General features: G+C 35.1%; 1 protein-coding gene across 3 annotated transcripts in view; it reads right to left on the bottom strand.

The window, feature by feature from the left end:
- Positions 1-283: 283 nt before the first annotated feature.
- Positions 284-15,882, bottom strand: part of LOC136034093 (vacuolar protein sorting-associated protein 18 homolog) — a 120,198-nt gene continuing 104,599 nt past the window's right edge. For 2 of the 3 annotated variants that reach the window (XM_065715220.1, XM_065715219.1), the window contains 4 exons: positions 11,944-12,041; positions 11,457-11,625; positions 4,187-4,326; positions 284-476 (listed from right to left, as the gene is read on the bottom strand). In XM_065715220.1, coding sequence (XP_065571292.1) covers positions 413-476; positions 4,187-4,326; positions 11,457-11,625; positions 11,944-12,041 — 471 coding nt within the window. In that variant the 3' untranslated portion in view covers positions 284-412. The remainder of the gene's footprint in view (positions 477-4,186; positions 4,327-11,456; positions 11,626-11,943; positions 12,042-15,882) is intronic. The other variant, XM_065715221.1, reaches the window with a different exon arrangement.

Raw genomic sequence — 15,882 nt, forward strand, 5'->3', positions numbered from 1 at the left:
TTCAGGAGCTTCCAATATATATTAGATAATTTCTGTTTGTTTAATATTTAATTTCGTTCTTTATTCTTATCAAAAAAAAAAAGAAAAAAAAAAATCACAAGCCCTTTCACCCTCCACTTCTGGAAGATATTGATTTAAAATAAGTTTTTCATCAAACCAGCGAATTAATAGATTTATTATAACTGAAAAACAATTCACAGCGACAAATAAACTTCACACTATTGAATAAACTACAACATCAGAACAAAAAAAATATATATATATAAAAAAAAAAAAAAAAAAAAAAAAAAAAAAAAAAAAAAAAAAAAAAAAAAAAAAAAAAAAAACAGAAAAGGTGAGATCTCAGCAGCAGAACAAATTGGGATTTTCATGGATTTTTCGACCAAAGCTGCAGGTAAACTGAAGCGTGCTTTTAGCTCCATTGGCGTAGTTGAACTTCAAGACTGTCCTCAATTGAAAATGGTTTATCAACAGAGCTAAAAAAAAAAAATAAAAATATTAAATGATGGACGTCTTTGGTCTCATTGACAAATTTCCATTAAAGCAATCGAAAATACAGATTTGAAAAAATATAAATTTTCCTGTTCTAGAATATTTAAAAACAAAAAATTTATTATGAAATTTATAGAAGGTATGAATTAGATCAATTCATACCATTTCAATTACAATGCATTCACAAAATAAAAATGTTTAAACAACTACATCCGATTTTGGACTTCGGGCTCTTGTGCATTGCAATATCTATTAAATCTCTTATCACCATTTTTTTTACTTAATTTTTTTTTTAGTTTCCGTTTTAAGTAAATTCATAATTATTTACGAAAATCTGTGTCTAGCTCCAAAAACTTAGCGCCCAAAAACAATTCAGAGTATCTGCCAAGCCTGGTAACAAATCCTAGCGAAAGGGGAAAATTTCAATTAAATACTAGATTTCGCCACCTAAGCCATGGTTAAGCGACGTTACTAGATGAGAGCCATGTACTGCGTAGCAGTAGGAACCAGAAAATATCCCTAACAACGAATGCAACCTAGACTTTATTAGCAGTAGAGGTAGAACATGAGATCATGAAACTAATTTTTTTCGAACTTCAAATATTACTGAGGAAGCATGATACTGCTCATGATTTATGAGCAAGGATTCAATACAATCAGCATGGGGAAACAAAATTATCACGCATCCCTCACCAGCTTCCATATTTTCCCATTAACGTAATAAATAGGTGGGGTGGCGCAAACCATTGAACAAACTTGGGCCAGCGACTGCAACCTTAGTCTCGGGTTTCCGTTCTTTGTCAAAACTCTGTGAGAGAAGGCCTATATTGTTATCCACATACATAAGAAGGGTCTATTCGATCTCAATTAAAGCTGGAGATTTCATATATCATAGATCTTTGTTGAAAACCACGTTTTTAGGCTCCAACTTATTAATATTTCTTTTATCACAACCCTTTATTATTGTTGAGGACCATATTATAGATGATGGGACCACGACCACGTTTTGATGACTAGGTTATAGACTTTACTGTTAATTATTTAGTTCAAAATTACCCTACAAACTTTGCATTTTATCCTCTCACAAAGACAAAAAGGACTAATGAAGTATCAAACGGATTTAAGATGCAAGCCTCTGACTCTGAGGTTTAGACCGTAAGAACTATGATCAAGCCTAGAATATGTTCCTTAAGAAATTTTAAAGATTCACAATATTATCAATATATTTTCGGTGATGTTTATAAGAACCGTATTTTTTCAAATTTCAATATAATTTCGGAAAAAAACTAAACAAAATGAGTGAAAACCTTATAGATTTGAACAAACTAGAGCAGGTCAAAAATTCTCACCACAATTTTATATTAATAAGTGTCTTCATAGTTTTCACAAAAGAACAAAAAGAAATTAAATGCATTTCCGTCCTCAAACATGCCTGTCAATTAGGGGAAAAGGGGTAGGGGATATTAGATTTTTGTTCTCCCTACCACCCTACATTTTCTTAAATATCTTTTTTGGGCATTTTATTAAAAAAATACCCTTTTTTGGTATTTTCAAAAAAAAGAACAAATTTACGCCCCCTTACATTTTCTTGAACTTACGGCCTTACCCCCCGATCGCAAAGTCTTTTTTATCATCAATCATAAAAACAATTAAAGTTGTAAAGAACCTAATGCAGCAATAATGTGCGAAAGTTTTTTTTAGATAAAATATTGCTTGGGATTTAAATACCGAAGGCTATTTCTAGTTTAAAAAACTGGCTAATTGCTAAGAAAAATATCAACTTGATCTTCCAATGTTTCTAGCCTTTGAAATTTTTAAGGTGTGATTCTATGTTAAATTCAAAATGTAGTCTTTATCAGCACCCATAATTCTTACGTATAGATCTAATACGATTTGTTTGAAACACCCCAAAACGTAACATAAAACTCCGAAAATCATGACCGTTAAAAAATTGAAATAAAATATAATTACATTCTTAAAATTAGCATAAAATACTGCATAATAAAACTTCCATAAACAAAAATATCTTCCTATTACTAAAGGAAGAAAATCTGAAGCCATTAATAAGCTAAAAAAAAAAAAAAATAGAAACAGTAATTTTAATAAAATCAAAAGGCCACGTAGAACCTTTTTACCATGGAACCTATTTCAAGGGTCTCAAACAAGTGTTTTAGTAAACAAAAATGAAACAAAAACCAGTATTCTTTTACAAAACTAGAAAACAAAACATTGTCTGTAAGTGAATATAATTCAAATTATAATTTAGCTGTTTTTGTTTTTGTTTGTTTCTTCCATCCTTTTTTACTTTTACTTTAATTTCTTTATGAAAATGACAACCTGATTTGTGGTGAGCAGTAAGCTTAGTTCTACTGGAATCAAATTACTTAAACGTTGGCTCATTTAAAACAAAGGATCGGAGGCGGACTCCAGCATCATGGTAGTAAAGCAAAATTTAAAGTGTTAAATCCAAAAATTTAGAGAGAGTGACCTGAAGCCTTAAAAAGCGGATTTCTATCGGAAAAGAAAAATTATTGATACATTAAACTAAAAGTTACTCAAATCCAGACCACAAAACTAGGCCATAACCAATAAAGAAACAAATCTAAAATGCGTCTGCTTTGTGTATCAAATCATTTTTCAGCAACCACTTCAAAGAGTAGGGAGAGAAAGCATTAAATAATAGAACAATAGGAAGCGAGAAACAGCGACCTTTTGTATATTTTGGTACTATTTTCGTCTTGCATCTTGGAGATCGAGACAAAAATTTCAGAAAAAGTACTATTGGAGAGGGGGAGGGGAGGCGAATTAAAAATTTCCAAGTTTTATCTACGCAGGTCGCAGCACATACACAGGTAAAAAAAAAAAATGGTAAAGGATGCAGAATTGGACTTTACATTCCTTACCGGCAGTTCTGAGCACCGTTTCTTGGCCCTTCAGCCAGGAAGTGCAATGGGGGTTAGGGGGCCAACCATCCTGTGTTTTCGCACCCCCTTCCTGTGTACCTTCCAAAGATTTCTCCAGGTACCCATTTAGAGCTGGGTCGATTCTGGCCGAGCTTAAAGAGTCACACCACTGACCCCCGTCCCAATTTAATTGGGTACACTAGGGTTCGAACCCTCACCCTTTCGGAAAAAAGGATCCTTAAGTCCAGCGCACCAATCCACTCGGCTAGGATGGCTCTAGATACACAGGAGAGGCATGTAATCTTAAGATTTTGGCGATTTTTTTCTTATATACTTGCCCCCTGCTTGGACTAATTCCGCTACGTGTGTCTAGTCTCTTGAAGATGCTAACACCATTACCATTCCTTATAATATTACAACAAGTACTGGAATGAAAAGATTTTTGAACAATTTTTTCTCGAAAACTTTGTGCTCAATAGTTTTTATGATAAATGCCACCATCACAGGTTAGCATCATTACCTTTGACCTTGAATGGCTTGTGACAAAGACACCAGATTTTGTTACACTTATAAAACGACTTTTAAACCACCAAAATGGAGGCGTACACGCATTTCCAGGTTATTATTTCTCGTTCCGAAGTGAAACCCTAGTTTTAGTGGAATATTACTTGATTTCCGAGGAAGTGATCATGAACCTTAATAGAAGAAGAAAAAAAAAGCGAAAAGAAAAACAAACAAAGATACTCCAAAATTTTTAGATCTTATTTTTGGATAAAGCTAAAGATACTTACTCGATCATAAGGTCTCCACAATAAAGGCAATCTCCTGCAAGAATTTCGTCTATTTCTTCTTTAAGGGTATCATGCTCGCTTTTAGAGCCAGATTTTATGGAGCTAGTGTCATCTTTTGTGCTGAGAGAAGCTAGTTGCCTCTACATAAAAAGAGAAAAAGCCATTGTAGGTTCGAAAATCTGTAATTCAATGGAAAAGAGAACCACGCACGTCAAACTTAAAAGATTATTTTAAAATATACCTGAAAGAAAACTTCTTACAAATTTATATTTATACCCCAAAGACTGCTATTGGATATTAGAATCTTAAAATAATGCATGAAACAAAAAGGAAGACTTGAACAACCCCACCATACGAGCACCGAAGGCCCAAGAGACGAGAGAGGCGGCAAAATATACATTATATATATATATATATATATATATATATATATATATATATATATATATATATATATATATATATATATATATAAATAAATAAAAGTGTGAGTTTGTTCGTTTTGTACCTATATAGAAAAATAAACTATACTCATCAAACTAGAATCTCGCAAGTACAGAGTTTGAACATTCTAGATTTTAATTCACTCCTGTAAAATCAAAGACACTCCTGTAAAATCAATGGTAGTTTACTATATGATAATCCCAATAAGCATATTAATCGCAAATCCCGATTACCTCCCATACATCCCAAATATACCTACGAATCTTAAAAATAATCTGATGTTGTTTTTACCAATAATTTCAAAATCATAAATTTCCTAAATTCTGGTAAAGATAAAACACCAGTTACTCGCCAAAGAGGATTCTATCAAATACTATGCGACTGTGGCAAACACTATGTAGGTAGAACTCACCAGAATTTAGAGAAACGCCTACAACAGCATAAAGATGATATTACCAAAGCTCTAAATTCTAATATTGCTGCTGTTTCTTTTGATTTTGCTTTAAGCAACCACGTATTTGAAGATCCTAACCACAAAATGCTTTTTGAAGAATCCAACCCTATTAGCAATGACCTAGGCATTGTTAATGACCAGATCAATGACCGTACCGGTCGATAGTACCGCCGGTACGGACTGTAAAGTCTAATGCCGTATCCTTTACCTTTTTTTTAGGCATAAAGCAGGTAGTTCGAGAAGTAATTGAAATCGACTTAAGATTAATAATAATATTTACATAAATATGGACTTGTGGGAATATTCACTAAACGCTCTATACACAAATTTAATTAAAAACGATCTTACAAAATATTAAAAAAAAAAAACAGTAGATATTAATACAGAACCAGTCACAAGAATACCTTTGAGGTAAGCTACCAAAACAGCAAGATTAGCACTAAAAACGTGTTTTAATTATTCTTCTTTTATTTCAATGAATAGCCTCTTCATCTCACTTTATTTATCAGTTCTGGTTGAACTTCGCTGAAGTAAGGATACTGGGACTGTCTTAAAAAATTTTCATTTTAGTTCTATAGGTTGTATGTTGTTGTAAATTTTTCTTCTTCGATATATTTATGTTTAGCTGAGCTCGGCCCTTGGACATAGGGCCGAATTATTCATTCAAATTATATTTCCACTGTCTTGCAAAAAGAATTCCCTATTGTTCTTCTTGTTTTTGATGTTTGTGATGGAAAGGCAGTGTGGTCTTCGTCGCTATTTAGATAATACATACTGTTTCCCAAAAGAGCATTATTTAATAGATATTACTACTGCTATGAGGATTTTTCCATTTTTTAAAATCTCTCACCATGTGAAAAATTTTTGTTTTGCTTGCTCATACTTTCGATTCCAAGCAGCATTATTAACAAATAATTCAAAGTGAACGCATAATAGAAAGAGTAAGTATACAATTGAAAAAAGTAAAATTATAAATAGTAAAATAGAAGAGTAAAGTAATTAGAAAGGTAAAGTAGAAACTAATTAAAAGAGTATGTACTGGAAGAAGTATCGATTGAAGGATCGTGAATAGTTTTAAAAGAGTGAATTGAAAGATCAATTAGCTAAGTCAAAAAGAGAAAATAAAACAGAATAATCTTAATCGTCAAATCAAAATTAAATCTCCAAATTAAGATACCATACCTAAAAAGAAGTAAAATTAAAAAGCAACATAGAAGTTTGAAGGAATAGCATTAAGTACTCTCCTTTGGAGTTCAAACAAGCATGATGGCATACTGGCCTGGAATATCTTGCATTCCAAATATTATTTCAGCTTATAAATCAATATAGTTTGGGTATGGGGAATGGGCACAGGAAGGCAGATACCCCCTAAAACTTTAAAATTTACAATAGATATTAACAAGAACTTTTCGTATGTTGGATTTCTTCTGTTGGTTGTTCACTGGTAGATATTTGAAAAAGGCTGGAAATAAGCAGAAATTCCCAAATACTGTTTCCAATATCGATATTTACATTTCGATATTCAATATTGATTTTTGGGCCAATATATAAATAGGAGACTGGCCCACAATCAGAGTTTTTGACTTAATTAATTTTCCAGGAATTGTTTCAAGCGAATTATTTCAAGAAGTTGCTGATTATGCCAAAACAAAAGTAACTCATTCAATACCATCCTTGAAAAAGTCAATTAGACTTTTAGACTCCACTAATTAGACTCCAGACAATTAGACACCACCACTTTTCCATCTGGATGCATCTCCATCCAAGAGGTTAAAAGTGCCGAACCTGGGCCATCCCAGTACTGGTTCGGTCGTCTCATGATGCAAGAAGGAGAAAAGTGGCCAGGGAAAAATTAAAACTTGTTTTTCGGCAACAAAATTATGAAATAATATGGCCAGTATAAGAAACTACAAAATCAATTTCAATAAGGTTTAAAAAAAAAACTACAGAGAATTAATTTCAAATTACAAATTTGACTCATCAACACCAAAAGCAAGCTGCTCCACTAATCTGGATGTTCCACCTGTGAGTGGTTGCAGTTTCTTACTCCAGTCTCCTTCAGAAAGTCGACCTTAAGTCCTTCAGTTGCTACTTTTTTGATAATGATAATATAGTTCACAGGATTCCCTTCCTTGCTCTTCAGATCAACCAGATTGCAATTACCAGCCTTGACTTAAATTGGAAGTTGCTGGTAGGGGGCTCATCTTCAACATCCATAATAGAGCCTGAAAAGTTGTTGTATACAGGCTCATATACGTCAGAACGACCACTCCAACTGCAACTGTTGTTATGAGAAACATGCATTTGGCTTTTTAGCCTTCTTTTGCTTTTCTCATCTTGGACTTTCTTCCTTTTTAGGACTAGGACTTTCTCGGACATCGCTTTTGTCCCAGCAATAATGTGTTCTTTCACATTATAGTACTACCAGAAAAGATGTGAGCTGGTCTCCCATATATCAATTTTGGTATTAGTATTGCCCAACTTTAAACTTCTGAATTGAAATCTTAGAACAAGAAGCTGTTATCCAACCGTAATGGGATTTTGTCAAATAGCTTTTTATGGTGTTTGTTTTCTGGAAATTGGTAGCAGGATAGTGGGTTTATTATATTATAGTATTGCCAGAAGAGTAAAACATGGAAAATGGTAAAGGCCGGACAAAATATAGAATATTCCAATTATTTAGAATACTTTAACGAAATATGAATGGCAAGTGTCTACAGACCCATATTCAAAGGACCTCGGGAAGCATTCATAATTCCCCCCCATCAGAGTCGGTTGCCCCCCTAGACAAGATGCAGCCTAAGCACACGGATGGGGTGGAGGGTTGGTTGGATTTTATCCAACCCTCACCACAGCTAAGTTTTTTTTCCAAAGTGTAAATTCAAGCTTTTCTGAAGAATTGTGAAATACAAAAAAAAATCGCTGTTCATCCTTAATCAGTCTTTTCCAATAACTAATTTTTTTTTTCGTTTTTTCTTTGTCCTTCATTTCTATTGTCGTCGTTTCCTGAGGTCAGGGGTTCGAATGCTGGTGTCAATAGTTATTTGGTTTGGAACTAGGGTCAAGGTTGTGACTGTATAGGCTCAGCCAGAGTCGACCCAGCTCTAAATGGGTACCTGGAAAAACCTGGGGGAGAAAACACGAGAAGCTTCAGATGATTTACCCCTAACCACGCATTGTATCAGGAGATCGGTACACGTGCGACGCAGATCATTGGTCAGCATGCAAAAAGGTTGCGAAAAGTTTTTTTTAAGTAATTTATATTGGCGCTGAGGATGGACTGTTTCACCAGTCTGGATTACTTGCCATTAAGTGTGAAATTTTTAAATCAATTTTGAACGTGAATACAATTTATTTTCTTCTACGTATTTTGATGAAGAGGTCGTGGGAAGGTGGAAACAGGTCGTAATAAAGGATTTAAAGAAAAATGAAACTTCTTGGGAGGATGTAAAGAAGGAAGCTTAGACTATATTGGGATAGAGCAGGAGCGTGCACAGCTACGTAGGCCTCAGGTGGCTCAGTGCTGCAGTAAGTGCTAATGGCAGTAGTAATTTGGTAAAGGAAATTAGCCGACAATTAGGGCAAACAAAAAATCCCACATCCATCCATAGTTTTGAGCACCAAAACCGTTTTAAGTCTTATCATAATATTGATGGTTACTAGTAATTTAATTGCACCCCATGCATACCCAGTGGGAGCTTAGGTCATCTATTATTGTTGAAAATATAATTGCCTTGTCACGTACAAAATTGCAGATTTTCTCTTCACCTACACAAACTTGGAAGAAAAATTGTTAAGAATCTTTTGCACGCACTCGAGAGTGAAGCATATGCTTAAGTACATTTGAGTATGAAGTTGGTCCGACTGGCCTCAGGAAAATCTCTGAATTCACTGTGCTTCTTGAATTTAAAAAAAACAAACTTAATTGGCTTCTGAAATTGGTCCCTGGCACAAGGATGCCAAAATCAGTCACGAGCCCTTTCACCGTTACATGGAAAGGGTCTATTTGTTTTAGTGGTTATTTTTTTGCGGTCTGTTTTTATTTATTTTAGTGGTTTCGTTTTATGGTCTTTTATTATTCTTCTATCTTTGCACATATGCCAGCTGAGTAGAGATCTCCGCCACAATATTTGCATTGCATTTTCACTTTTTCCACTGGCTTTAAATATTCTCGTTTTTTCTCATCTAATTGTGGCACAAGACCAGCCAAATCTGAGGGCTATCATCGCTGCCTTATGTACCTTTAGGTGTGGGAGGACCTAACAATGCGTTGCAAAAGCAATACGATTGAATTTCCCATGTCGCTCCTATTAGCCGGAGTTGGATCGAATCACTTGGAGTATGTGAGCAGGACGTCAGGCTTTACCACGGAACCAGCCTCAGTGATTTTTCAGCTATGGTGGCACCAGGAAGTCAGTTATAGTGAACCTCGGCACACCGACCGTGCATTTAAAAATAAAACTGATGATCAAGCGCCGTTAAACGAACTAGTTTTGTGTAGATTGAAAGTGTCTCTTGAGGAGACTGAAAAATGATTTGTGAAGCTTTTGTCTGTCAGACTCATAAAGATTGAGCTGAGTAAAGGCCTTTAAGGGGAGTAAAAAGGTTTACACCTAACAATGCTCTGGGTGGCCGTCAACCAGCAAAACAGACAACAATGGGATTGTGCTCCATAATTGTCCAACTGTCACCGTCGATTGAATATCAAGATGAACTAAACTTTTTTTCTGCTGTTGTGTTGTGTTGTTACTGAAGGTTTAGCGGTGAGCTCAGTGTAAGCCAAGCTCGTGATCAATGCGCTGTCATACGTCATCGCTTGTGATGAAAACTAGGATTTTATTAATGACCCAGAAACGAAACGCCAAAGCTAGGGATGATGCTCAAACCTATCCCATACCCAAACAGGAAAGAATGAGCATATGAAAAGTGAAAACAATGCCCATTGTCTTTTTCGACAGCAAAGGAGTGGTCTCTCCAAAGGAGTGCCTACATTTTGAATGCGCTGGTAAGGTACCGGAAAGGGGTCATCAAGGTGAAAAAATAAATTTCAACTACATGGCGACTCAATCACAACAATAGCCTTGATAGTCTCCCCCTGTAGTCCTGGCGACACTCCAGAAGACTTTTTTTTTGTTCCCTCAGATATAGGCAGCCCTGAGAGGAACCCATTTTTTGTCAATAGAAGAGATTCAAATAGCCATTACGAAGACGATACGAAAGTCTCACGAAGACACCTTCAGAACGTGTTCCGTTCATGGCAGAGTAACTGGAAAAAATGTGTAGAGGCCCAAGGACAGTAATTTGGAGAATTTTATACATTTATTCAAGTATACTCAATAAATTAAAAAAAAAATAACCATTGGATTACTTTCGGGTGATTGCATCGCAAACAAATTATTTAACATCAAAACAATTATTTTTGACCATATAAAAGCCAATGCTAAGAAATTCAATCTTTGACAACGCAAAACACTTCTTCTAATGCTCAACTACGCACATACCAAACCGTATCCGTAATATGCACATCATTCGGTCAACTTAATTTAGTCTTGTACCAGCGAAATGAAACATATTGGCAGCTGATTTTTCGATCTTACCATATGATGTTTATTTCTGCTGCAAAGTACAGTGTCACCCTTAAACATTTTTGCCTACATCTTGAGACTTAAGACACAAAGACCAAAAACCATTTGGTAAGCTAGTATCAAAGAATGATCAGTGAGGCAACGTGCGCTCAATGGCACTTTGCTCCTCCAGATCTACACTGCTCTGCTGATATTCCTATTGAGAGCAACTTAGCTAGGCTACCGTTAGCCTATACTATCTTTAGAAGTAACAGCGATGGATAGCAGTTTCTAAAAAAAAGAATATCCAAAACGATCTAATTTTATAGTTAAAATATACAAAGAAAGAAAAAAAGATTTTCTTAAGTAAATTTATTTAGTCTAAAACATGAAAAAAAATGTCTCATTGCCACCACTTTCTTTAGCATCAGAGGGCCGTGTCCCCTTCTGCCCCTAACCCTTAAGATCTAGTATGGTTGTATACCATACTTATGGGTTAGATTACTGCATTTTATTGTTTTACAGAACCGAGTCAAAAAAAAATATTTTCACCTTGAGATCATGAATTGTTTTAAAAAATAAACTATGTATTTGAAATACACCAAAAGAAAAATATATTTTGAAAAGAGTTGATTTTTTTGTCTCAAGCAAGAAGATTAACGTGTCTTTGAACATATTTCTCTAGTCCCGAGACCTTTACCTCCTTTTACGGTGTCCCTTCAGATCTAGCACTGATCATACATTATGCCAGTGGATTAAATAACTGCACTGTTTTGTTTTTGAAAATCACGCAAAAAAAGATTCCAACCTTAAGATCATGAATTCGTTCCTTCTTGATGCCACTTAATTGGGGTAAGACTTCTGCTTCTAAGCAATCTGCATGGAAATGATGACTGCATGGGAAAATGTACACGCTAGATATCAACAGAGTTTTGTGACATATAGAACATTTTTCGTTGGATTTGATAAGAATTGGCCTGGAACAAAATGAAACTGTTAAGACTCGATTAATATTTAGTTACCAAACATAATAAAAGTGAATACGAGAACAGAAAGAGGTACAAGGCGAGTGGAAACTTGAGGTAGAGTATGTGACAACTTCAAATTTCAAACTGAGTAGGTTAGATTTATGAAAAAAGTAATTAGGTAGAATACAGGAGAAAGCAAAAAAAACGAAACAGCGAGAAAAAGAGAGAGAAGAGGGGTAGGAGAGAGAGGAAGAGGAGAGAGAGGAAGGAGGAGAAAGGGAGGGAGAGAGAGAAAGAAAGAGAGAAAAACTAAAAAAGAATTATAACCTGCTTTTCACAATGGAGATTTCTTGACGGATGGCTTCTGCTGATTTCGTTGCCTCATCCATTTCTTCTTTAAGTTGATCAAGATGATCGCTATAGGCCTGTAAAACCAAATATTCTTTGAAACATGAAAATAAGAGATGCAGGATTCATTGAATCAACGCGAACTATCACAACTTTAATTATGTTCTGTGACGCTTTTGACATTCGGTTGCAACATGGAACTTTCAGAGTTAGCATTGTTTTCACCATATGTTGAAGGCTCGAAGAATACCCTTGTGCTTCAAAATCTAGGGGGCAGATGCCACCCCCATCCCCAATTCACACCACTATCAATATTATTATAACTGAAAATTGCGTCCTCCTATGGGCATGTATGGGATACAATAACTTTTTTCTTGAATTCATTACTGTTATTCATCCAGTGTCCATGGCCAAGTTCTGAACATTGAACTCTTGTAGTTCCACGAGGGAAGAAGACCAAACCAGAATCTTGAGGGCCGGCAATTTCCAGCATATCTTGAGATGATACGGATGCTGAAGAATACTCCCAGAGCTGTCACTGATCATCCTGCTATTTGAGATGTCACCTAATCCTGTTTGGATGGCCATCCCGCTGATTCATGACAGCTAATAAGCAAAATTATTTATCCTCAGGGGTTGCCAACTCTAAGCGACTGTCATTGTTTTTGGGTCTTTCCCTATAAAGGTCTTGCATAAGGTTTGTCTATTTTCCCCCGAGGTTTTTCCCTATTCCCCTCCCTCCAAAATGTCAAGTCTACCTAAAAAAAAATATTACCCCCATCCCAGACATATACTTGGCATGTGTCTGACTCAAGCAGTATTTCGGACTTCTATTTCATGATTCTTTATAATTCATGACTTCGATAAACAAACGTGGAAATAATTCGTTATAATCTTAGCCTACATTGTTGTTTTAATTAAAGATTAAACAGAAAAATACGTTTATTCAATTAAAAATAAGGAGCAACACTAAAACTCACAATGAAACAAATTACTCGTATTTGAGGGGGTTGTCCCCCTAATTTACGAATGCCCTCGCTCTTTATGCTTAACTATTGACGTTTTTAAAAACAACTCTCCCTTAAATTCAACTGCCCTTGTGTTTGAGCAGTCTTTCTTAAAGAATTGGGACACAAAGTTAAACTTTAGCGTATGAAGGCAGTTGTCCCCCTTCATATGCGTGTACCTTCTCTTTACGCTAAAGTCTTAAAGTTCTTTGAAATCCTTCTTATTCAAATTCAACGGGGGTTTTGTATTTGAGCAGTCTTTCCTAAATAATTGGGACAAAAAGTTAGACTTTAGCGTAAAGAGCGAGGGTTGAAGAAGGGACAGACCATCCCCCTCATATACGAAATAATTTCTGTTCATTTAAGTTACAATATTGCTCCGTATATTCAGTAAAAAAAAACTAGTTTTTTTTTTAAATTTAAATTCTATCTGTGTTTCGAATGACGCAAGGAAATCCCCTTCCCCTTTCATTTAAGATTCACCAGGGAGACTTCCCTCTTCATCAAAACTTCTCCCCGTGGAGAATGCCCCCTTCCCCAAAAATCCATATTTTTCCAAATAGCTAATACTATATGTAAACAACGAGCAAATTGTGTAGCTTACAGCCCTTTCCCAGGGACTATGGGGGTCCTGCAATGCCCAAAGGCATATTATTACACCTTTCAACTATGCTGAATAAAGTGGCTATCTCGAAATTTTGCTCAAATGTCTTGATATAAAAAAGAAACGCGGGAGGGGGGAAGTGGAATAGTTGTTTTCAATCTTATTCATCAATTAATAAATGCACTAGAACTTCCGATTTCCGATCAAATAATCCTTCGCCCGATTTTCTAGGATCACTGATTTGATAAGATCAACAATAAAAAAAAATAAACACGTAAAATGGCAAAAATGCAAAATTCCACAATTCTGTATGTGGAAGCTTGGTTTTATGATTTTCATTAATATCACTTGACATTTTGGGGGCGTTTTCCCCTTTGTCATAAATTGGGCAAATTTTCTCAGACTCGCAATTTTGGAGACTCGCAACTTTACCACAAGCTGTTTGAAAGCTGTTTGCCACAAGCTATATATATATATATATATATATATATATATATATATATATATATATATATATATATATATATATATATATATATATATATATATATATATATATATATATATATATATATATATATACATAAATGCAAGCATAATTTTAAATTGAGCGAAGTAGGAAATAGCAAACTAAAATGTGGAACTCCAGTGCAAAATCAAAGCTTGTGACCACGTAAAAAACACTCTCTAACACCATTGTTACAGGGCTGCTTTTAAGCGATCCTGAATCAGCTTTTCAATCAATAGCCATTACTGCGATAATTTTTTTTTAATGATGAACAAATCTTTTTCTTTGTTAAATTGTTTAGTGTTAAAATTAACGCTTTTTATCTATATTGGCTTACGCTTGGCCATAAGACATACAACATATGGCATAAGATATATAGTAAGGAAGGGGTACAGGATCCCCCCAAAAACCTTAAACTGAAAAAAGCAAGTTAATGCTGTTTCTTTGTAAAAGTTTTGCCAAGTTTTCAAGTTTATGCCTCAATTCTATATGAGAACGATTACCCAGTAAGAAGGACAGGAAAATTATGAAATATTTCGAAAAATTTAGTTTTTCAGACAGCCCCAAAGCCATCCCCCACCCTATGGTTTCTGCCTGAAAGAGTATATCTGATTTTTTTTTTCAAAAATAACGTTTAAAATCCTTTTCATGAGTTTTTATACACACAACAGATTTTCTATCGTGCTTTACAAAATTTTATTAGATTTAGCTAAATATACAGATCATGAATCTGGCAATGTTTTACTCCAGTATGAACAAAAATTCTTGCAACTGTGAAAATTATTTGAAATAATGGTGTTGGGCTACCAAAGATGACAAATTCAACTAATTCAACAGACTCCGGTTGAACTGCCACCATAATTCGATACAAAAAGAACCTCTTTAATGCTAATCTAAGAAAAACTTTGATTTTTGTTTGGGCGTCTGTCAATTTATCAAACAGTTCGTGGTAACGAACTGTAGTAAGGAGCGATCCGGCTCAATAGTAACCAAAACTCTAAAAAATTGAATTTTGATATCAATAGCTACATTAAAAGAATCGCATTTTAATGCTGATTTTAAATATATAAGTTTAATCAAGTTTAGTCTTACCCATCAAAAGTTACGAGTAAAACTTATTTAGGATGACACCATCAGATTCAGCGTATTAGAGAACCCTACTGTAGAAGTTTCAAGCTCCTATCTAAAAAAATGTGGAATTTTATATTTTTTGCCAGAAGACAAATCACGGGTGTGTGTTTATTTGTTTGTTTTTGTTTTTTTTTCTTTTTCCCAGGGGTCATCGTATTGACCGAGTGGTCCTAGAATGTCGCAAGAGGGCTCATTCTAACGGAAATAAAAAGTTCTAGTGCCCTTTTTAAGTGACCAAAAAATTGGAGGGCATCTAGGCCCCCTCCCACGCTCATTTTTTTCCCAAAGTCAACGGATCAAAATTTTGAGATAGCCATTTTATTCAGCATAGTCGAAAACCATGATAACTATGTCTTCGGGGATGACTTACTCCCCCACAGTCCCTGGGGGAGGGGCTGCAAGTTACAAACTTCGACCAGTGTTTACATATAATAATGGTTATTGGGAAGTGTACAGACGTTTTCAGGGGGATTTTTTTGGTTTTGGGGGTAGGGTTGAGGGGAGGGGGCTATGTGGGAGGATCTTTCCTTGGAGAAATATGTCATGGGGGAAGAAAAATTCAATGAAAAGGGCGCAGGGCGCAGAACGAATCTGGTCACGTTAGAAAAAAACGTCAAATTTAGAGCTTAATATACAATGCTGGGTGTTCGGAGCCTCTCTATTATGGA

This window comes from Artemia franciscana, chromosome 12, assembly GCF_032884065.1.
Source record: "Artemia franciscana chromosome 12, ASM3288406v1, whole genome shotgun sequence".
NCBI lineage: Eukaryota > Metazoa > Arthropoda > Branchiopoda > Anostraca > Artemiidae > Artemia > Artemia franciscana.